Source organism: Quercus lobata, chromosome 9 (assembly GCF_001633185.2).
Source record: "Quercus lobata isolate SW786 chromosome 9, ValleyOak3.0 Primary Assembly, whole genome shotgun sequence".
NCBI lineage: Eukaryota > Viridiplantae > Streptophyta > Magnoliopsida > Fagales > Fagaceae > Quercus > Quercus lobata.
Window position 1 is genome coordinate 53897809 of NC_044912.1, and position 23968 is coordinate 53921776.

General features: G+C 36.0%; 1 protein-coding gene across 5 annotated transcripts; it reads right to left on the minus strand.

The window, feature by feature from the left end:
* Positions 1–3465: 3465 nt before the first annotated feature.
* LOC115960730 (protein ASPARTIC PROTEASE IN GUARD CELL 2-like) lies at positions 3466–18918 on the minus strand. 5 transcript variants are annotated; one of them, XM_031079710.1, is made up of 3 exons: positions 17470–18918; positions 16568–16619; positions 4279–7025 (listed from the first exon to the last, which is right to left on the minus strand). In XM_031079710.1, the coding sequence occupies exon 3, from the start codon at positions 7016–7018 to the stop codon at positions 5750–5752; it is 1269 nt and encodes a 422-aa protein (XP_030935570.1). In that variant the 5' UTR covers positions 7019–7025; positions 16568–16619; positions 17470–18918; the 3' UTR covers positions 4279–5749. The 5 variants fall into 5 exon arrangements, 3 of the variants coding, with proteins under 3 accessions (XP_030935570.1, XP_030935569.1, XP_030935568.1); XR_004085230.1 differs by lacking the exon at positions 4279–7025 and adding an exon at positions 3466–3803 and having other exon boundaries at positions 16568–18918; XR_004085231.1 differs by lacking the exon at positions 4279–7025 and adding an exon at positions 3819–4272 and having other exon boundaries at positions 16568–18918.
* Positions 18919–23968: the final 5050 nt, after the last annotated feature.

The window sequence follows — 23968 nt, forward strand, 5'->3', positions numbered from 1 at the left end:
TGCCAAGATCCTACTTCAAGTAGCATCTTCTTATATTTTCAATGGAGACCTATAAGTTCAAATATCCCTTCCATTGTAACTTTGAATAAATTTATATATATTGGACCTTAGAAAAATACAATTTTAAAAAAGAAAATTGTCCCTAACGTTTTCTTTTGGGTGGGAGGTGGTGTTGTTGTTGGACACCAACCTAATTGTCCCCAACCCTAATATGGGCCAGGACTTGAGGCTAGAATTAGATTAATTCAGTGGCCCAAAAACCCTTTCAAGTATTTGGGTTATTTCTTTCATGAAGGAACCACTTTGTTGTACTGTCTTTAAATGATTAGTTAATTTGCCTTGGTCAACTCTTGCCTAGCCCACTCTTGGCCCCCGTATGAGAGTGGAAAATAATTTGAACCCAAGTCTTATTAGACTCACTCATTCTAGATGATAAAAATAAGCTTTTATAAACCTTGGGCTGAAAGGTCATTTCTCAATTTAGCGTTGCCGCCTAGGCATCCATTTAAATTTGTTGTTGGCGCATCACATGGTCCATGATTATTTGTTCTTCAAAATCGTGAATCTGTTTTGGTCATGAACTACATCCATCGAATGATTGAATCAATTTGACTAAAGAGTTTGTTATTGTTTCTTTAATTTATCATTTTATTTTGTTAATATTACATTTTCTTTAATTAACTGACTAATAGGGGCTGCTAGCCCATATCTGTACTTGGGAAAAGGATCACTACTTGACCACAAAGGCCTGTAGTGGAACTATATGTCACTAATCTGATACTAATGCCCTAATACAAGGCACAAAACCACTAAGTTAAATGACCATTTCTATAAGGGTCTTATTAATAAGTACCCAAGGACACAAATTAAAAAGTAAGGATTGGGATTGTGTCCGGTTGCACTAGATAAATTAGGATATGGACATGTGTCCTATTTTGGACACATGTCCAATGGACATAAGCCATATCCAAAAACTTTTTTTTTTTTAATACAAGATAGAATTTCTACTCTAACCTAATCTAAGTGTATATATATGTGAACCTCCCTCCTGGAGACTTGAACCTCAGCCCTTGCCCCCACACCCCACAAGTGGAGTGACCACCACACCAAGGATGCGTGGTGATCATATCCAAAAACTAAAGAGTGCACATTTTTCAAAGAAGAAAATACATTTATTAAATTTATAAATACTAACTTATGAGTGCACATTTAATGATTTATAGGGTTGCAAGCAAAAATTTATTGTAGTAATGTGTGCTACGCTCTTTCTACTAGTAGTAGTAGTACTCCCTCTCTCTCTCCAAATTCCAAAATCCATTACAACATTACTTTCTCTATTGCCTCTAACCTTTCTCTTTGTCCAAACACTTTCAAATTTCCCACCACATTTTCCTCTTCCCAAACACCAAACTGCAACAAAGGAAAAAGAGAACAAGAACGAAGAGGAATTAATTAAAAGTAATATATCTATCTAGGCGAGTTATTAACTAAAAGTGATATTATTATCCTTTGTCCACAATTTGAGATCTTGAATGGTTATCTTGGAAGTTTTCGGTGGTAATTTGTTGATTTAGGTCTCAAGTTCGGCTCTTACTACTCTATCCACATAAAATGCAATGGAAGTATGAGTTCATGCATAGAAGATGACCAAACAAAAAACGAATAAAAAGAGAGAGAAAGAGGCTGCAGACTTGCAACTGTAATTCGTTTTATGTATTGATGTGAACTTGGCCAATGGTTTGCTAACTTTCTGCCAACAATAGTGTAGCTCAACTAGTTGATACATTTTAACGTTTTCAACAGAAACATCTAAGATCTAAATCTCTCATCTCCCATTGTAACTATTGAATTTAAAAACTAAATAAATTGACAACTTTCAAGGCTTATACCCAAAAACAGAGTTGAGCTAAAAAAAATCCTTATTCAATTTCCACACCTTATTCTAAAGCATAGCTTTTAAAATATCTTGTAATTGTTATGGATCTGTACTGCAGATTTTGGTATCTTCCCTAATTATGAAACTGAATATAATCAATTCACTAAATCCTAAATATTAAAATATTAATAATTCCAGTCACATATCATTTGGAATCAATCGTTAGAGCACTTACAGCAGTTGTGCTAAATAGCTATATTGCTATTTGTAGCATCGCTAATGACAAAAATAGAGCTACAGTAGTGGAGCTATAGCTAAATTTTTTTGCTTCTCAGCTACAGTGCACATTTATTTTTAGATGTGCATTGTAGCTCAAAAAATATATATATTTTATTTGTGTTCACACATGGTTAGAATTTTTTTTTTTTTTCTTTCTCCTCCTTCCCCATTTCTACTTGTTCCTCCTCTCTCCTCTCAGTCAGTCCTCACCCTCTTCATTTCTTCCCATTGCAAGCTTCAATTCCTTCACTCACTGCCGACCCAAGCCCCTGCCCAGCGCCGATCTTTCTCTCCGTCGTTTTCTCTCTCTAGGTCAAATCCAAGCTCAAATGATCTAATGATTTTCGATTTTAGTTGATCTAGTGGGTTTGGTTGTGACAGCGCGACGGCGGGGGGTTAGCCATGGTGGGTTAACCCTCTCTCTCTCTCTCTCTCTCTCTCTCTCTCTCTCGATGATTTTCGGTTTTTGCTAGGTTTTGGTTGATATGGTGGGTTTAGGTTGTGATTGGGTTTGGATTTGGGTTGAGGTTATGGGTGGTGATGGCAGTGGCAATGGGTGTGGGCGGTGGTGGCTGGTGGTAGTGAGTGTGGCAATGGTGGTGGGTTTCGTTTTTGCAGTGGTTTTTTGATGGTGGGTTTCTAATTGTGGGTGGTGGCTTGAGTTTGTGATTGGTGATTTTTTATTTTGTTTGTGATTGGTGATTTTGCTTGGTCTGGGTTGAGAAAAAAGATTAAGGATTTGGATTGGTGGTTTTTTCTTTCCTGCTGTGGACTAGTGGTGGTGGATGTTTGTGTTGTGCTGGTGTTTTTTTTTTTTGGTGTGGATGTTTTATTTTAATGAGTTATTTGTATTATTTTAATCAAATAGCTAAATATATAGCTCCATTACTGTGGGTTGTGAGAAGATAAAATAGATAAAGTGACTTTTATAAGTGCCAAATAGCTATATTTTTTGCTCCACTACTGTGGATACTCTTAGCGTGTGTTTAATACGATCCTATCAAAAAAAAATAAAAAAGATTCTCTATCAGATAGAATTTGGACTTGAAGAAATCTCCTTTTGCTGAAAGAAAATAGTCTTTCAAGGCCTTCAGGTGACCATTCAAGTCAGTGCGTACAATCACAAGCTGTAGAACAAGAGATAGAATACTTTTTATGTAGATGGTTTAAAAGATAAAAACAACCAAAATTTTCACATTCAGATCTGCCCCAAAGATGACTGGTGGCAATAGCCCAAATAGAGTCAACAGCAGACTCAAATGATCTTTTGTGAAAGTTAGATGATTTCTGCACATAAATATCAACCGGTTATTTACCATTAAAATTTTGGCGTTTCAACGGAGATAGAATACCGTCCATTACAAAGTATATATAAAGTCTTCCAAGTCAGTGTATGGAAAACAATTAAGACTGGCTATTATTTTTTGCAGTAAACAAATACAATCCACCCTCTCCAGATGTATATATCCATCAAAAGTGGGGTTGCACACAATAAATATGTTACAGGAGGTACTGTGGTGCAAACAACCTTTAGATCTAGAAGCATAGCTTCAATCTTATCTGCCTCAGATTGTGAAAGTAATTCTTCTCCCATCAGTTTAGCATCCATGAGAGGCTCTTTTTGAAAAGGAAAACGACCCTTTAATCCCTGAAGTTTCTATTATATTGCTGTCAGTCACATTATGGGGTCCCATTTCCATTGACTCAAAGAATTTCATGTCATGTCTAGCATAGCCATAGTCACACTAACATATAGAGTACCTAAAACTATTATAAAAAAATAAAAAATTTGACAGCATGTAGACTATATATAAACATCCTTAACACGACTCAGACAACATTCATTGCCAAAAGAAAGTATTTTGCTTGTAAAGTATCATAGCCTATTGATAAAATCAGATACTTGGTGACAAATAACAAATACAAATAGTCTACAAAATAAAAATTTTGCAAAATGATTGCTCATTTTGTAACCCAATGCCAAAACTATTCAACTCTACTTAGCAAACTCGTTGCAACATACAAAAATATTAAACAGAGAAAGTGGAAAATCTAGCCAACTTCTCAGGTATGTTAGGAAGAGATGACATTATCTACATCTGTATCCTCCTGCCTCCCTGCCTCCAAATTAAGAAAATTATATATCCAATTTCAGGTTAATAAATCTATATATAATGGATGCATATATTAATCATAGGATATCATACCATTTAAATAAAATGTGCAAAAAACTACAGTTTAGCTCAATAAATATTTCTCCACACCCTCAAGTATATATTCAACTATTCCACTCGTCCCAAATCAACCAGTCAAGACACATAGGGTCATATTCCATGTGATACTATTCCTAAATCTCCTGTATAGTACCTTCCAGCAACAATAAATATATATATATATATATATATATATACACTAATCACTTTTTGGGGCATCACCCACTGCATTCCAAAAGCCGAAATAACAAACAACCATAATTATTGTGAGGAACTGCACAGTGTAGCAAAAGATGACCCACTGATTCATTGCTTGCCTTACACACACAACACCAAGTGATCAATGGTATACTTCCCTTAACAAGATTGCCTATGGTCAAATTTTTGTTAGCACTGCTGCCATACAAAGAACCTGGCTCAACGCCTTCCTTCACCAAGGACAGAGGTTAAAGAGATAGGAGAGCACCACCAGCACTTTGTAGTCAAGAGGCCTAAGTGTAAGTGGCATCCAATGGACCAAGCACACAATACACAAAACTATAAATTCCTAGTGCAATATAAATCCAAGTTCAACAATACCACGTTACAAATAAAGGGCGCATGTATAATTAAAGCAAAATTCAAGTATTTAGCAATCCAAACCCAAATGCCTAAGTCCAAAATCATACCATATATGTGCTGAAAATCAAACAAACTCAGGTATAATATCAGTATATCACAAACCTAAATAAAATCAAAGCAAATAAATGCACAAACCCTGCAAAAAGATCCACAACTTGCTAATCAACATACAGAGATCTTCCTTCATAGCCGAAACAACCCTTAAACTTGTTCATGAACAATATTTAGTTATTTACAATCAAGCTCCAATCCCTTAAAGTTGTTCAACGACAATCGGATAATTGTATGCATGAAATGAAGAAGCCTAATTGAGCTAGCTGGCTTACACAGTATTTCACACATTGCCCTTTGCAGTTGGTTCATGACCAACACGATCCCTTTCTGTTTCTTTGAACTTTGAAACTAGTCCTCTCGAGCATTGCCAAGATGGATCAAGTGACAAAAAAGCAGCACTTCATTTTACATTTTTCATTTGTACCAAGAAAAATTCTACGGAATTTTTTATTTCTACTTTAAATGATGAATTAAAAATTTGACCCATCAATTATAACTATTACATTGCACAATTTTGTAATATCAGTTTAATGAAACTCAAATAATGGGAAGCACTTGAAATGAAAGCAAAGCCAACATAAATATATTTATAAATGCCTTAATAACAACATAGTTCACATAATGTCTTAATAACAACATAGTTCACATATTGTCTTTCACTTGATTCTTTGAAAAAAAAAAAACAAAAAAAAAAAAACCCTGTCCCTTACATGCAAAGGTCAGGACCAAATCCCAAAGTTCTACCAACTGTATCATATGAAATCTTGATATGCTCTTGCTGGATATTCCCGATGATGGAAAATGAGGCAGGTGATGGAGCGAAAGCAAAACAATATGTTCCCATATTGTCTACAGCAACAAGAAAATTTCTTGGTGGAATCACGAGTGATACCTCACCAATATCACTCCAGAAATGGAAAGACACTGATGGCAGATCTATTGTGTTGGGTAGGCTAAAACAAGTATCAAACAAATCCACTCCGGGTGCTCGAGGGATGTCCATGGTTTGTGCAATAAAAGCATCACGGAATGCTTCATAAGCTACTTTTGGAAATCTACTCACGGTGGTCACCGAGTCTATGATCACTCCTCCATCACCTAATTCTGTTAGATGAAAAATATCTTCGGAAATAGGCAGCCGAATGCCTCCGACTCCAAGCCCTATCATCCGAACATAGTAAAAACTTGGGTTCTTTATGCTGGAAAGCAAAGAAACCCATACAGAACCTGTTGAGATAGCTTCTTTTCCTATCACAAGTGATCCAGACACCTGGCTATCTCTGCTGGGTAAACAATAGCTGAAAAATCCACCAACTGGAATCTCATACACAAGGGATAAGGGTCCAGCTCCCAATCCCATAATCCCAGCCTGATGACCAAATGTGCCCTTGTTCGTATAACCACACCCTATAGCCATGTTTAGGATTCTGACGTCCCCAAACACTATAGTTTCAAACACAGGGGTTCCCTTGGACTCAAACACATCAGCATATGATGCCCGGTATGAGCAACTACGCTCGTGATCACAATCCTGCTTTCCATTGAGTCTATCACAAGCTGAAGAATCACATGGTATTTCTGTGTAACTAGAAGATCGTGCCGGATCAAAAATAGGGTCAAATTGGCTATGGCATTGCTGGCACTTTTGGCATTGTACCCAGATTAGGTCACTCCCAGTGTCCATGATTACATGTTGGGCTATTGGTGGGGAACCTATCTCTATCGGAATGATGTACTCACCAACTCCTTCATTCACACCAGAAACAACTTCTCCCACAAAATCGACTTGCTCCATGTGATTCATAAGATACGCAACTCTTTTGGCATCACGTTTCATTCTTTGTTGAAACCAATGGCTATAGTTGCCATTTCTTTCTCTATGTAGCAGCTCTAGCTTGGTGGAGTTGGTTGTGGTGGTGGTGGAAGCGAATGTGGTGATCCCAGTTAGAATTAAAATGATCACAATGAATGTCATAGTGTACCTGTATTAGAAACCCTCAATTAGTGGATACTAAGGTTGCATTTAAGATTAAAGTTTTAAGTCAACTTATTTTACTATTTAGTTTATTTTTGCTACTATTCAACTTATTTTCGGTACTATTTATGGGTCCCATTGTACTATTTTAGTTAACTTTTACCTTTATTTACAGTACTTTTAATAAAAAATATTTTAGTTTCAACTAAATAAGCTGTGATACCCCAATTTGATTGATTGTGTGATGTGTGTGGGTGTGTGATGAGTCCCACATTGGGTATTTACTGGGTTGAACTGGGCTTTATTAACAACTACAAGAAGCCTCAATTGTGACTAGTCCTTTTGAGGTACAGCGTAGAGGTGGCTAGCGCTTTTTCTTGGGTCGTTACATATGGTATCAGAGCCGGCCCAGTAACCCCGTGTGGGCTCGGAGACATTACCCCACAAAGTGGGCCGTAACGAGGACGTTAGGGATTTAAGTGGGGGAGATTGTAATGTCCCAATTTGATTGATTGTGTGATATGTGTGGGTGTGTGATGAGTCCCACATCGGGGATTTACTGGGTTGAACTGGGCTTTATTAACAATTACAAGAAGTCTCAATTGTGGGTCACTAGCCACATCTGCGCTATATCTCAAAAGGACTAGTCACAATTGAGACTCCTTGTAGTTGTTAATAAAGCCCAGTTGAACCCAGTAAATACCCGATGTGGGACTCATCACACACCCACACACATCACACAATCAATCAAATTGGGGTATCACAGCTTATTTAGTTGAAACTAAAATATTTTTTATTAAAAGTACTGTAAATAAAGGTAAAAGTTAACTAAAATAGTACAATGGGACCCATAAATAGTACCGAAAATAAGTTGAATAGTAGCAAAAATAAACTAAATAGTAAAATAAGTTGACTTAAAACATTAATCTTAAATGCAACCTTAGTATCCACTAATTGAGGGTTTCTAATACAGGTACACTATGGCATTCATTGTGATCATTTTAATTCTAACTGGGATCACCACATTCGCTTCCACCACCACCACAACCAACTCCACCAAGCTAGAGCTGCTACATAGAGAAAGAAATGGCAACTATAGCCATTGGTTTCAACAAAGAATGAAACGTGATGCCAAAAGAGTTGCGTATCTTATGAATCACATGGAGCAAGTCGATTTTGTGGGAGAAGTTGTTTCTGGTGTGAATGAAGGAGTTGGTGAGTACATCATTCCGATAGAGATAGGTTCCCCACCAATAGCCCAACATGTAATCATGGACACTGGGAGTGACCTAATCTGGGTACAATGCCAAAAGTGCCAGCAATGCCATAGCCAATTTGACCCTATTTTTGATCCGGCACGATCTTCTAGTTACACAGAAATACCATGTGATTCTTCAGCTTGTGATAGACTCAATGGAAAGCAGGATTGTGATCACGAGCGTAGTTGCTCATACCGGGCATCATATGCTGATGTGTCTGAGTCCAAGGGAACCCCTGTGTTTGAAACTATAGTGTTTGGGGACGTCAGAATCCTAAACATGGCTATAGGGTGTGGTTATACGAACAAGGGCACATTTGGTCATCAGGCTGGGATTATGGGATTGGGAGCTGGACCCTTATCCCTTGTGTATGAGATTCCAGTTGGTGGATTTTTCAGCTATTGTTTACCCAGCAGAGATAGCCAGGTGTCTGGATCACTTGTGATAGGAAAAGAAGCTATCTCAACAGGTTCTGTATGGGTTTCTTTGCTTTCCAGCATAAAGAACCCAAGTTTTTACTATGTTCGGATGATAGGGCTTGGAGTCGGAGGCATTCGGCTGCCTATTTCCGAAGATATTTTTCATCTAACAGAATTAGGTGATGGAGGAGTGATCATAGACTCGGGGACCACCGTGAGTAGATTTCCAAAAGTAGCTTATGAAGCATTCCGTGATGCTTTTATTGCACAAACCATGGACATCCCTCGAGCACCCGGAGTGGATTTGTTTGATACTTGTTTTAGCCTACCCAACACAATAGATCTGCCATCAGTGTCTTTCCATTTCTGGAGTGATATTGGTGAGGTATCACTCGTGATTCCACCAAGAAATTTTCTTGTTGCTGTAGACAATATGGGAACATATTGTTTTGCTTTCGCTCCATCACCTGCCTCATTTTCCATCATCGGGAATATCCAGCAAGAGCATATCAAGATTTCATATGATACAGTTGGTAGAACTTTGGGATTTGGTCCTGACCTTTGCATGTAAGGGACAGGGTTTTTTTTTTTTTTTGTTTTTTTTTTTTCAAAGAATCAAGTGAAAGACAATATGTGAACTATGTTGTTATTAAGACATTATGTGAACTATGTTGTTATTAAGGCATTTATAAATATATTTATGTTGGCTTTGCTTTCATTTCAAGTGCTTCCCATTATTTGAGTTTCATTAAACTGATATTACAAAATTGTGCAATGTAATAGTTATAATTGATGGGTCAAATTTTTAATTCATCATTTAAAGTAGAAATAAAAAATTCCGTAGAATTTTTCTTGGTACAAATGAAAAATGTAAAATGAAGTGCTGCTTTTTTGTCACTTGATCCATCTTGGCAATGCTCGAGAGGACTAGTTTCAAAGTTCAAAGAAACAGAAAGGGATCGTGTTGGTCATGAACCAACTGCAAAGGGCAATGTGTGAAATACTGTGTAAGCCAGCTAGCTCAATTAGGCTTCTTCATTTCATGCATACAATTATCCGATTGTCGTTGAACAACTTTAAGGGATTGGAGCTTGATTGTAAATAACTAAATATTGTTCATGAACAAGTTTAAGGGTTGTTTCGGCTATGAAGGAAGATCTCTGTATGTTGATTAGCAAGTTGTGGATCTTTTTGCAGGGTTTGTGCATTTATTTGCTTTGATTTTATTTAGGTTTGTGATATACTGATATTATACCTGAGTTTGTTTGATTTTCAGCACGTGTAACAACCAGGCCGGCTCTGATACCATATGTAACGACCCAAGAAAAAGCGCTAACCACCTCTGCGCTATACCTCAAAAGGACTAGTCACAATTGAGGCTTCTTGTAGTTGTTAATAAAGCCTAGTTCAACCCAATAAATACCCAATGTGGGACTCATCACATACCCACACACACATCACACAATCAATCAAATTGGGGTATCACATAAGCTGTTCCCAAATAGACCATAAATTTCCTATGCGTAAATGTAAAATACAAGAGAGAGAGAGAGAGAGGAGAGAACAATGATAAATGAACCGAGCTAGAAAAAATTGAGTGAATCAACATCAAGATTTTGGTCTATTTTTTTTAGGATTTAAAATGAACTTCAGATTTATTTTTTAGGAGGGATAAAAGTCATGGGGTCACTATATTTGCTTCAGCTTTATCATTTTAAACTAGAAAAATAAATCTTATAAATATTTCATATGCATGATAATTATAAAAAGATCGTATAAAGTCGCGTGTATATATGTTGTGGGTGGATGATATTTGGTCCAGACCAATTTTGGGCTGTCGATGTCCTTGGATGCAATGAGCCGAGCTCTACGGCAGATTTCACATTCTCCTTTTTCCGAGAAGATAGGGAGGACGAGGGTCCCGCGCCACTTTGTCAGGCCTACGTTCATGATCTACTATGGTAGGACCGATTTTGTAGAGCATGTAAGTTATTTCAATCAGAGTATGGCTTTATATTCTAGAAATGAATAGTTAATGTGCAAGATCTTTCCTTTGAGCCTAGGGTTGACAGCTATGAGATGGTTTGATAAACTGGAGAATGGTTCTATCCATAGTTTTAAGGAGCTCTCATAGGCTTTTGGGGCCAGATTCGTGACCTGCAACTGAGTTCCACAGCCCATCGATTCTCTCTTATCAATTCAATGTGCAAGGGGGAAACCCTTTGTGCATACTATGATCGATTTTGGGAGTTGTATAACAATATAGGCAGAAGAAATGACGAAGTAGCAGTGAGCACATTTAAGTTGTGGCTCCCCGTAAATTCCTATTTGAGGAATTCACTAACACAACCCCCCCTCATGCACCCCCTTGAAGACATGCAACAGCTCTTGGAACGGATAGAAGAATATAAGAGGCTCAATGACAACCAGCTCCAAGTAAGGGGGAAGGGTTGTGTCGCTGTGCTTCACAGAAGGGAGACTAGGACAGAAAATTTTCCTCCAAGGCAAAGAAAAGATCCCAGATTTTAGAATCCCAATCCTTGGGGGGAGGTTGTGAACTTAGCTTTCAAGGAGCCGGTGCATAAAATCTTGGAGACGATAAAGCACAAGACTTTCCTTCGTTGGCCTAGTAAGATGAGCAGTAACCCTTCAAGAAGAAATCAAAATCTTTATTGCAATTACCATAAAGAGAAGAGCCATATCATCGAGCAATGCTGAATTTTCTGAGATCACTTAGAGTAGTTGGCCAAAGCAAGGCTCTTGAAGTAATTCATGATGACTGAAGGGGTTGGACCCTCGAAATCCAATTTGGGTAGTCAAGAAAGGCCTGTGCCACCTTTCCTGGGAATCATTGAGGTCATTCATACTGTGCTGATGAGTGGCAACCATGGTAATGGGTGCTAAGGGATCTTGACCAATACCCCTCAATAAGATTAGGACATTAGAGCTTGGCGGGAAAAGAGACGAAGGTCGAAGGAGGAAATGGCCAGGTTCAATGATAAAAATCTGAGGGGAGACTCAAAGGTAACCTAAACTCTCCCTTTAAAATTGCTATTAACAGGATGAACACAATTTTTGGTCTCGTCCTAAGTGATATGTCACTCTCGTGATGGTATTCTATGCCTACATCGTTAGGATCCCCATATTTAGTCCTAAAGGCACTAAGACTTTTAGGATTATTGAGCAAATGGGCAAATCCACCCATAACTAAACTAGAAAGTAAGGAAGCAAATAATGGGAAGAAGATACTTACAGTGAGAGTGAACAAATAGTTTCGGGAGGCAACTATTTATATAAGGGAAAGAAATGGAGGAAAATGGGGCTTAGAGCCTCCAAAAAGCATTTATGAAGATAGAATGAGCGGGAATATTCGCTGCCTCCTCTACCCTTTAAAATTTGCATTCCTTAGGAACCAAAAGAAATTCAATCATAATTGTCGATCTTGGACAAGTGTCAAGAGGTGAGCAAAAACTAAAAGGTCGAATCCGATGCAATTAATTCCTAACAACTAACATCATTAAGGATTGACAACAATGACAACACGATCCAATGTGCCAAGGATTAAACCACGATCCCACCATCAGACACAACGAAAGTGGAATCATAAGGGACTATTGTGGGTGGATGATAATTGGCCCAGATTGAATTTAGGCCAATGTCCCAAAGGCTAAGGGCCCAACATGTGACGTATAAAAGGTCTCGAAAAAATCCATAACACAAAAAATCGTGTTAAAGGCCCACCAACCTCACTATCCCTACTAAGGAGGGATAATAAGGGTAACTAGTCAGTGGAGCTCGAACGAAGAGATATGACGCATTGGATGAGTCCGCCATCGAAGCACAGGTTTCAATGCATGGCACAAGTTACAAGGAAATTGCTACAATGGTGGTATTAGGAGGGCCCACCTTCTAATTACAAATTAGATATGTTGGAGCACTAGACCAGACCCAGATTGCCACCCAGATTCTAAAAAATGGTAGGAACAATGCAAAGGTAGAAGATTTCCATTATTACCAACCACTAACTCAAGAGTATAAAAGAGGGGAAATTCAAAGGGGGGAGGATGAAACATTTTTGGGGAGAAAAATAGAGGAGAAACAGGGTTTTTTGGGACAGATGGAAACACAAAACCTATTCTAGTCCATGCACGCATCTCCAATAATCAAAGAACCACCTCGTGGGGCCTGCTAAATAGGTCTTAATAGTCTTAGGAACTGATCCATCCATCAATCCATCATTTTAACCCTTTCTAGGGTTTCCCGGTGCTCTACACCCTCAATTTCACCTACAACTTAGTCGTGGTACCTGTCTAGAGAAAGTATTACGGATTTGGTCCTCCACACACACACATATATAGGGCTTAGGTTCATACATTTCTCTTATATAATATCTAATTCTAATGATTTATCTGAGAATGCATACGTCCTCTTTTGTAAATTTTTTTATTTTGTTTTTAATGCATGCACAAAGATTCGAGACATTGTGAGATACTAAGATTCAGTTTTAAAATATAACAAAATGTTGTGTCCCACTAAAAAGGGTTCCCTTTTTCTATACTGCCATTTTAGTTTGGTGTTAAAGCAATTAATATTATATCATCAAAATACCAAATAAAATAGAATTTGCACTTGTACATATTGAAAGAGTAAAAATTTCTTGTCCAAATAATGACACCTAGAGTAATGACGAAATAAATTAAACATATATATTATGTCTATCTCTTACGTATATCCTCTTATGGCAAAAATTATACTAGTAGAAGAGCTGAATTTAAATATTGAATAAATAAAACAAATTACAAATCACAAATATTGAGATTCCAATTGCTTGCAACTATATATGGTTCAGCACAAAAAAAATCGATTTTCCTATACTGGCTGCTGTTTTTGTACTTTCTGACTGACTTTGACCATCATTGACACAATTTAATTAATTAATTAGGTAGAAAGACAAGAAAAGAAGATATACCATGCATAAAACGTCCAACCTATTACATATTAGCATATAACCCACACTATGTGCAGGGCTTGTATATATTTTTTTTTTTATAAACAGACTAGAACTTTCATTAAATCAAAGCACAAGATACACCATGGAGAAAAACTTATTCAAAAAAACAAAGGATTCTCTTCAATCCAAGCTAAATAGTCATAAATGCCTAAAACATATTTTGCTAAAAGATGAACAGGTCTATTGCCTTGCCAATGAACATGAGAGAAACGAACATTGCAAAACTCAACACTTGCGGCTAATATTCCATACACCACAGGTGCCACTGAAGATGGAGCCGAAACATTCTCACACAAAGATTGAGCAATATAAAAGAGTCACCCTCCAAAACAAAGTCCTAAATACCAACTTTCTTTGCAAACAGCAAACCCAATTCAAATGCTTTAGCCTTAACTTCAATGGCTCCGAACGTTGCCTGAATTTTTTTACATAAACTAACAATGAACTTATCTTCATGATCTTGGATAATAACCCCTACCCTAGCAACTTTTTGAGAAGAAAAAATAGCCCCATCCACATTGACCACGGACCCACACCATCCAATCTCTATCTGATTTCGTGTCCATGAGGAAGAAAATTTTGAGCTTCTCTATCCTAACTACCTTTTTCAAGACATTAACTGTTCTCTATCCTAACTACCTTTTTCAAGACATTAACTGTACGAGAGTTCCCAAACATCCGATAATTCCAACGTAAAAAACTCATTGTTCCTGGTGGGGTTGCTTAGCAACCTCCGCCGATTCCAAATGTGTAGCTAAAAGAACACTAAGCTTTTAGTTTCCTCAACAAACTTCACCTTCTTATCCGTAGATGAAGAGGACACACTCCCAGTGAGTTTTCTATTTGAACTCACTTGAACTCTGGAATTCTAGTCCAAGTCCGAAGTTTACCAATACGAGTTTTCCTAACCTTATCCTGCTTCTCACAGCCCATATTAAAATAAACTCCACTATTAGCCAACTCATTCAACTCATGCAAAGGAATGTGCTTATTTAAATGACTCTCCAAATCTTGTATAACCACCATATTCTTGATACTCTCTTTATCCACCTTTTCTGGCATGCTAATAGATGATAAACTACCAACAACTTCCACTTCTGACTCACCAACATTGAAATTTGAATTTAGGCCCCAAGACCTTTGGATAATTCATTATCAATCTCGCTCAGAGTATTCTCAAAATATGTTAATTCATTAGTAGGCTACTAATTGTCATTTTTTTGGGGTGAATTAGTAGGCATTAAGCCACCCTACTACAGATTAACTAAAGTACAGTCAAACTGTATTGCTCAGGGGTAAAATAAAAGAAGCTATAGTCCAAGGTCTAGAGACTCTAGACCACTTCTTTTGTTTAGGTTTATTGTTCTATACTTCTACTACGATTGTACTAGCTTTTACTACATATGGTATTGTATTTATATGCTATTAGACCTAGATTTTTTTTATAGCAAAATTAGGCCTAGAACTTTTGGGCTTATGTATAGGCTCCTATATGTATAGTTTATACGCATAGTACCATTACTATAGAATGTCTTGTTTTTTAATTGAGAGACAGCACTAGGAAATAGTGTTTATCTTAATCCTGAAACAAAAATGAAAGGCAGGGTTGAAAAAAAAAAAAATTAGTAGGTTGGAAGTTGTGCATATTCAACTTGTCAAATCCCATGGCAATGGCAGCTATGTATCTGCTTCAATTTTTGTTGATCTTGCTGTTGTTTAAGGTTTGTTTGTGTGAGAGAGATAGGCAGATGGGCTTTGTGGGTTTGGGTTCAAATTTTCAAATTTAGGTGATTTAGGGCCTATTTGGTCACTCTACTCAAACTCACATTTTCACATTTTAAACACGTACTTTTTCACCCACACATATTTCAAAAAATACAAGTCAAATCCCATGGCAATGGCAGCTATGTATCTACTTCAATTTTTGTTGTTTATGTGAGAGAGATAGGCAAATGGGGTTTGTGGGTTTGGGTTCAAGTTTTCAGATTTAGGGGATTTAGGGCCTATTTGGTCACTCTACTCAAACTCACATTTTCACATTTTAAACACATATTTTTTCACCCACACATATTTCAAAAAATATAAAAATCTCATATCAAACTAATTTGAAACTTTGAAATTAAGAGATTGCAATTGTGCGTGCCAGGCCAATAAAAATTGGGTTTCTTTTTTTGTGTTTTTGTTGATGGGATGGGAGTGACAACAAAGATTGCTGCAAGAGGAGGATGAGATGGAGAAAATGATAAATGAGATTAGATTATGTGATTGAGGGGTGTGCGTGGTTCGGTAGGGACGGTTTTTTTCCAAATTTATTACCGAACCGATAAAGATCAGTTTTTTCATAATTGAAACCGATGTACACCGCCTAGGGTCGGTTTTCCGACCTATTGCGGTGCGGTTTTTACAGTCGGTTTTATCGGTTTAATCGGTTTAAATATTAAAAATATTAAAAATGTTTTTTTACTTAGACATTACTCAATCGGACAATCAGTAACAATAATATGACAAATTTTTTGACCAAGCAAATGCTTTACAATGAATATATACTACCTGACTAACTTGGTTTATTTAAAATTTTAAATTCCTCAACATATAATTCATACTCCAACGCAAAACCCACTGGGCTACTACTAAAACAAAACAAAACAAAAAAAAAAGCCAAATATCAAATAGTCACTTAGGTAGTTAGGCAGTAGCTCACCTCAGCCATTATTGATACAACTCCAAAAATATTTTAGCTTTGAGAGTGAAAGAAAGAGAAAACCCAGGCATTATTAAAGAACAGGTTTCATATGTTCTAACTTTGCTATGTCACAAATACAGAGAGAGAGAGAGAGAGAGAGAGAGGGGAATGAGTTACCGGCGGTAGCTGGCCTGGTCGTGAATGGTGAGCTTGCGGAGCTGCCGAGCTGCTGAAGCACACAGTTGTGAGAAAGATACTGAGATAGAGCGTCTGAGAGAGCTGAGAGAGTTGAGTGGGTATTTATACTAAGGCAGCAACCACTCAAATCAGCAACCCTAGCTCAAAAAACGACGCCGTTTTGATATATATTTTTTAAGTTACTAAGTGAAACGAATCGTTTTTGTCAACAAAAATTAAAACAGATGGAAACAACTAATATCGGATCGGTTCGGTGATGAACTCGGTTTGGAGTAGCAGTTCCGATGGCAGCACCGCACCGGTGTCGGAGCAGGATTCTCCATCCGATCGCCGGCCTCGGCTCAGTCGGTCGGTGCTAGAGGCGGTACGGTTGAGTCGGCGCCGGTCGGTTGGGTCGGCTCCGGTATCAGTTTGCTCACCCGACTCACTGATTCTGTATCCTAACACTATTCCAGTCTTTTCCCCGATATTTTAGAGAGAGAGAGAGAGAGAAGGAAGGTTTTTTTTTTTTTTTTTTGAGAATGAGAGAGAAGGAAGGTTGGGGTGTCGTTTCTCAAAAGAGGAGTTGCCGTGTTGGATAAATTATTGATTGATGGGGTCATGGGTCATGAAGTTGAAGTAGGTGGTACCGTGGAGGCGTGGAAGGTCCAGCATATTCAACTTCTTTCTAGTCACTATTTTAAGAAACCAAAAATTGGTAACACAAACTCATAAATAAAACCCTAATCAATTATACACTAATCAAGTCTAGGGTTCATGGAAAAATTGAATGCTATTGCAAACAAAATTAGTGTTTTTACATCAACCTAGTCTAAGTATAAGAGAGAGATCAGAAATGCGGAGGACTGCGGTTTAAGAGAGAAAGAGATATTTTGATTTACCTGCAGATTGGAACAACTGAAAGCTTTGATCGTTCACTGTTTCTTTCTGGGTGAAAGCTTGTTGAGTAGTTTCACGCTCTTTTTCTCTGTCTCTCTCTCAGTCTTCTCTGCTCAAATAAATCTTCTTTCTTTTCTCTCTCAATCTGCCTATAATAAGAGAACTGATAGCTGCTTCTTTCTCAAGAAATCTGCACATAATCTTCTTCCGCTTCCGCTTCCGCTTCCCTTGTTCTTTTTCTTTTTCTTTTCTCTTTTTCTTTTTCCTTTCCTTTTTCCTTTTTCCAATTGTAGTATGAAAGCCTTTTCTCTTATTTTTTCCATTTGCAGTAAGCTAAAACGGTGTCTGATCACTGATGGGTTGAAGAGGTGGATGTGTTTTAGTTGAAAAGTTGAGTCCCCACTCCACAGAGTGCGAGTGAGATACTAAGATTCCAGTTGCATGCAACTAGGTATGTTTCAGCCCAAAAAACAAAACAAAAAATCGATTTTTCCATGCAGCTGCTGTTTTTGTACTTTTTAATTGACTTTGACTATCATTTACATCACTTAGACACAAATATTTTTATAACTTTATCATAATTTTGCTGCATTATGACTTATTATTATTATAAATAAAATAATAGATTTGTGTGTGTTTATAATTTTCTCACTCACGTAGCTTTGTTACGGATAAAATTGTAGAAAAAATAACACTAGACTTGTCATGCATAAAAAGTCCAACCTATTACGTATTCTTTCATTGCACGGCCTAAAGTTGAGACTGGCGCGGCTACCAATGTAAGTCTAAGGCTGTGTTTGGTTGGAGTGAAAATAGAGGATGGAAAACATAGGGAGGAAAATATGGTAGAAAACAGTATTTTTCACTGTTTGGCAAAAGAGAGAAAATAGGGAGGAAGGAAAACCCGGGAGAAAGTTTTCTCTCCCGGTCCCACAATTTTCATCCTTCCAAATCGGGAGGAAAATCTGGAGAGGAAAGTGCTGTGAAAGCACTTTTACCCAAATACCCTCTCCCAACATCTACAACAACCCAACGCGGCAAAATAAGAAGGAAGCAGAAAATAACCACCAAACCCAGCACCACCACCAAACACCGAAACTTAGCACAGAAAACTAAAACATACCACAATCAAAACAAAAACACAAAACCCAATCAAAAGATTTGAAACACAAAAATAATCTTTCTCATAAGTCTAATGAAATCTGAACAATAAAATAAAACTAATCAAACCAGAACAAAAAAAAAAAAACATGTAAGCCGATCTGTGTAGAACGCCGATCTCCACTTCTCTGCCGGTGATCTATGTGTGTATGAGAGAGAATTTGTTTGTGTGAGAGAGAGAAAGAAAGAGAGATCTTCTGCTCTGGAGTAGACGAAGAGAAGAAAAGAAAAAAGAAAAAAGAAAAGTGAAGAGAGCACCAGTGGAGTAGAGAAGAAAAGAAAAAAAAAAAAGTAAAGAGAGCACCAGTGGAGTAGACGAAGAGAAGAAGAGAAGAAAAGAAAAAAAAGAAAAAAAAAAAAAGAAGAAGAAAAGTGGAGAGCACCAATGGAGTAGACGAAGAGAAGAAAAGAATGAGCAAAGTGAAGAGAGCTTAGACAAGTGCCAGAGAACAAAAGAAAAAAGAAAAGGGAAGATAGAGATAAGGGAAAGGTGTGGAGGAGAAAAAAAGAGGAAAAAAAAAAAGAAAAAAAAAAAGAAACGTGTGGATAAAAAAAAAGGAAAAAAAAAATAAAAAAGAAGAAATTAAAATTGAGAAATGTCACTACAATATTTTCACAATATTTTCATAATAAATTTTAAGTGATGGGTTGTTACTAACTAATACCGATAAAAAAAATATTTAAGTGATGTGTTCAAATTAAAATTAGTAATAACTTACCACATATGATTTATTGTGAAAATATTATAAAATGTAAAGATGTAGTACTTTTTTTTTTTTCAACGTGACCTGATCAAGTGGTACATTATTGTAATTTTTACATTATAATAATAAAAATAATAACATAAATTTATATATATAATATGGTAAATTTTATTTTATTTAATGAGTATAAATAAATCTATTTTTTACCTATTATGTAACAATGGTATAATAGTCAATTTATATAAATTATATTTTCCATCCTTTTCTTTTTCTCTCAAACTAAACAAAAGAGTTTTTCACCCTCTTACTTTTCCACCCCTCCAACCAAACACACAAAAGGAAAAACTAAATATTTTCTATCTTTTCACTTTTTCATCCTCTCATAATTTTTCATCATTCCACTTTTTCACTCCTCCAACCAAACATACCCTAAGTGTGAGCGGGGATTCCAAAGTTGAAGTGCAAAAGGCTACTCAAGGTTCGTGAGAGAAAGTTATACTATTTTATTCAGGGAAAGAGAAAATCCAGAAGGGAGTGGGCCATTAAAGGAAGAAAGACAAAAAGTATATCAGGATCTTGAGAAAATGTCTACATGATCTGATACAAAATATTCGAACAGGCTGGCGTTTTTGTACTTTTTGACTCTAAGAATTATTATAACACTCGAAAAGCACACATTTCCCATCTCAAGAAAAAGAGAAAAGCTTACATACATTTCCATCTCAGGTAAATAGGGAACACCGTCCCACATGTGGCCACAGCCTTAGACAAAGGTGGGGTTAGGATTTTTTGCTGGGAGGGCCAAATTTTGGTTCTAATTTCGGAGTCACGAGTCAAGATAAATCATCACATACATACGCATATACATATATATAAATAATTATATTTTGATACTAAAGTTAGTCATAGTTTATAAAATATATTGTATTTGTAAAATTAACAACTTTTGTATATGTATTTTCGCAAGGTAATTTTTAAAGGAACTTATCATCTTTTAAGCTCTAATGGGAATACAAAAATTGTCTAGTTTGAAATTAAAAATGTAAACAAATGAATTTATGAAAACAAAAACTACTTGTTTCTATAATTACTAGATCAATTGATAAATTCTATTAATTTTTATGGGAATCATTGGACTAACTCAAACATTTGGGAGGCCAAATTCTATTCTTGTAGCTAAATATTTAAAGTTTTTGGTACATACACATAATATAAAAGTATTTTTTAAAATGGAAAGTCCAACCTCAGCTATTTTGACCTTTGCATGCATAATCAAAACAATAAAATACTCCATGCATGTCCCTTGTTCCTTAGTCTAAGAGGTCAAGCTAAATATATCAATAATTTTTAAATCTATAAAATAACACACACACACACACACACACATATATATATATATATATGTTATTCTCTCATATATCAGAACATTTCATGAATTTAGCTTTATATAATTCTTTTTTAAGTAGAGTTTTATATAATTCTAAACTTTTTTTTTTCATTAATTCAAGACAAAAATATATGCTTTATGTATCCCCAGCTCTCTAAATAGTAAATACCCTCTTTTTTTTTAACAATTCTAAATACAAAATGAAAGAAAAATAATTTTTATTAAATGTACTTATATATTTATGGAAATATATGATTTAATTGCTATTAAAGTGATATATGTGTGGTTTCTCCAAAAAAAAAAAAGTGATATATGTGTGTGAGGGGGTAAATATTTTTAATATGAGCAAGACTTAGATACAGTATTTAAGTGCTGTTCCTTGGGTTCCCCTTTTAAGATTCTATCATGTGGATTTTTTCTAATAGAATGGAAGTATATTTTTAAATTAAGTAGTCACACGGCTGAATTTTAAGAGGGGAACCTAAGGAACAGTACCTAAGGTACTGTATCTAAATTTTGTCCTTTTAATATTGAATAAAAAAGAGACATTAATAATGAGGTTTCCTAATTTTGTAGACCTTTTTTTTTAAATATATATATATTCATAGGAGACCATAATGGGAGAAGGGAAAGAATTTGAAAATCAAGGGACCCTAGCTCCCTGCCCTTCCTCCGCCGATGACCATCACCGTTTGAATTATAGTTGTCGTTGCAACCTATGTCGTCACACCACCACTGTCACCACCATTACTTAATTCTCTTGAGTCTTGACCTCATCCCATATATAAAATTGGAATTGAATTCTGCCCTTATCTGGATTAGAAGGCCTAGAAGGACACCTTCTACAGTTATATATTGTGTTACTCTAAAATTCAATGGACATACTAAACAAAAGAACAAACTATTAGTTTTAGGCAGTGACTTTGTCCCATTTGGTGAAAGGTATCAATTTTTGGCACCTAATCTTATAATTAATTAATTGTCAAGACAGTCACATATATAGTGGAACGATAAAAGGCCTGAAATGAATTACGTACTGGTATTCAGCAAAAGAAAAAAAAGAATCAAAGATAAGGTTGTAAAGAAGGCAGAGAGTTTTATTATTTCAACATATCAGGTTTTTCATTTTCTTTTTTCAACTGGTATTTTATTTTTATATAGCACAACCCAACTTTCTTCTCCTCTCCTCCATTAGAAAACAAATTTGAAGTGCATTGGTTGTGTCAACTCTCAAAACTCTTGCACTAAATGGTAATGATGTAAATAGAATTAAAGTCCACCCTACCGTGCAAAAGGTTGAAATTTTTTGTTGTAACTTGTGAGTGTAAGCCATTGGTCTCAAGGGTGGAGCTAGAATTTTTTGTTTGGGGGCCACATTTTGGTATTAATATATTAGTTTCCAGTCAAGATAAATCATCATACACATGCATAAACATACATATACAAATATAAACATTAATATTTTGATATAGAGTATGTCATAATTTATAAATATATTCTTTCAAATATATATATTCGCAAGATAATTTTTTAGGGGAACTTATCATCTTTTAAACTCCAATAAGTATATAAAAGTTGTCTAGTTTGATATTAAACATGTACAAAAAATGAATTAGAGAAAACAAAAACTACTTTGTCTCTATAACTACTAGACCAATTGACAAATTCTATTGGTTTTTAAAAACATTATTGGACTAACTCAAACATTTGTAGGGGCCAACTTCTATTTTTATAGCTAAATATTTAAAGTTTTAATACTTATACATAATATTAATTTTAAAAAAAAAAAATTTTGGGGGGGCTATGTCCCCCCCAAGCCATGCTATAGCTTCGCCCCTGATTGGTCCCGTGACCAAACTAGGTTGTAATGTCCTTTCATTAGTCTATACCTTTTTTTTGAGAAGCATTAAAAAAAAAAAAATACCACAATTCATTAAATTAAACAATTAAAAATAATTTCTACACTTTGAATTTTGTGGCTCAACCTTCATAATTGCTACACTTCGAATTTTAAATATTATTATATAGATAATGTAAGGACGTAGTTTGAGTCCTAAGCCTAAAAAGTAAGTGGATCTAGGCCCAACGAGCTCAATACAAAAACGTAGTTTGAGTCCTAAGCCCAAAAAGTAAGTGGATCTAGGCTCAAAGCCCAATACAATGAATTTATAAAGAGTGGATTGAAAAACTAGGTTATAGTGAGTTGGGTAACAATAATAATGGATTTGGAAGACAATAAAATAAAGGTAGACTAGATTTATCTAAGAAAATTCATCATCGACCCAATCTGAGGAGATCAGTTCTTGTATGTATTACTTGAAATTGGTTACAGATACGATTTTGATTGCTACTGTGTTTCTTTCTTTGTTCTTTGCTCCCCTTCTCTTAGGGTACCTCCTCCATTTTATACTATCTTCCCCTTTCATCTCCACCCTCCATGTGCAAATCAGATTGTTGGTATTGATCTTTGTCCCATCAGCACCTTCCTGAAGTCTTTGAGTAGTTGCTGTAAGGCTGAAAACTACTATTCAGGTATCAATTTCTCATTAATGCGATCAGAGAGTTCACTGCAGAGCATTCAATGCGGTGGTAGCATCTTTTCCTTAGATATTTCATAGCTTTTCTCTATCATGTCCCTTCCTGATACTTATCTCCATCCTTGGAGTGGTCTGAAATGTTGTTCTTAGTTGTAGACCACATCTTCTGACCTCAACTTAGGTGACATTCCTCCTCAAATCGCTCTTGGGCGATCATGATCAGACCTTACCTCTTTACCTACTATCACGGACCCTTATGACAGTGTTCACTCGTCCTCAGATTACTTAATGTCCTCGAAATTGGCCCCCGGCCCAATATCTTTTACAGATATGTACTCCTGGGCCTATCACTCCTATAGATAAGATTTCAAGCTTAGCAATGACACGTGTATGATATGTTGTTGTAGAAATATTTGTTCTTCCAATATAATAATTTTTTTAAGATTTGTGGATAGCCTAATTTTCAATTAAATCATTTTAGACTAATTGAAAATCTACTCAAGAAAGATTATTTGATATCACTTCACAATGAAGTGAGAATATCCACCACCATTTAACGAGCACAAAAACTCTTACGACAAAAATCCCAAACTCTTTTTGGTTGCCCCACAAATGCATTAACTTCACCACATTTTTTACCCTTTTTGGGTAATGTTATTAACATTATTTATATGTTATGAAAATATCCGTAAGTAGAAAAATATTATAAAAA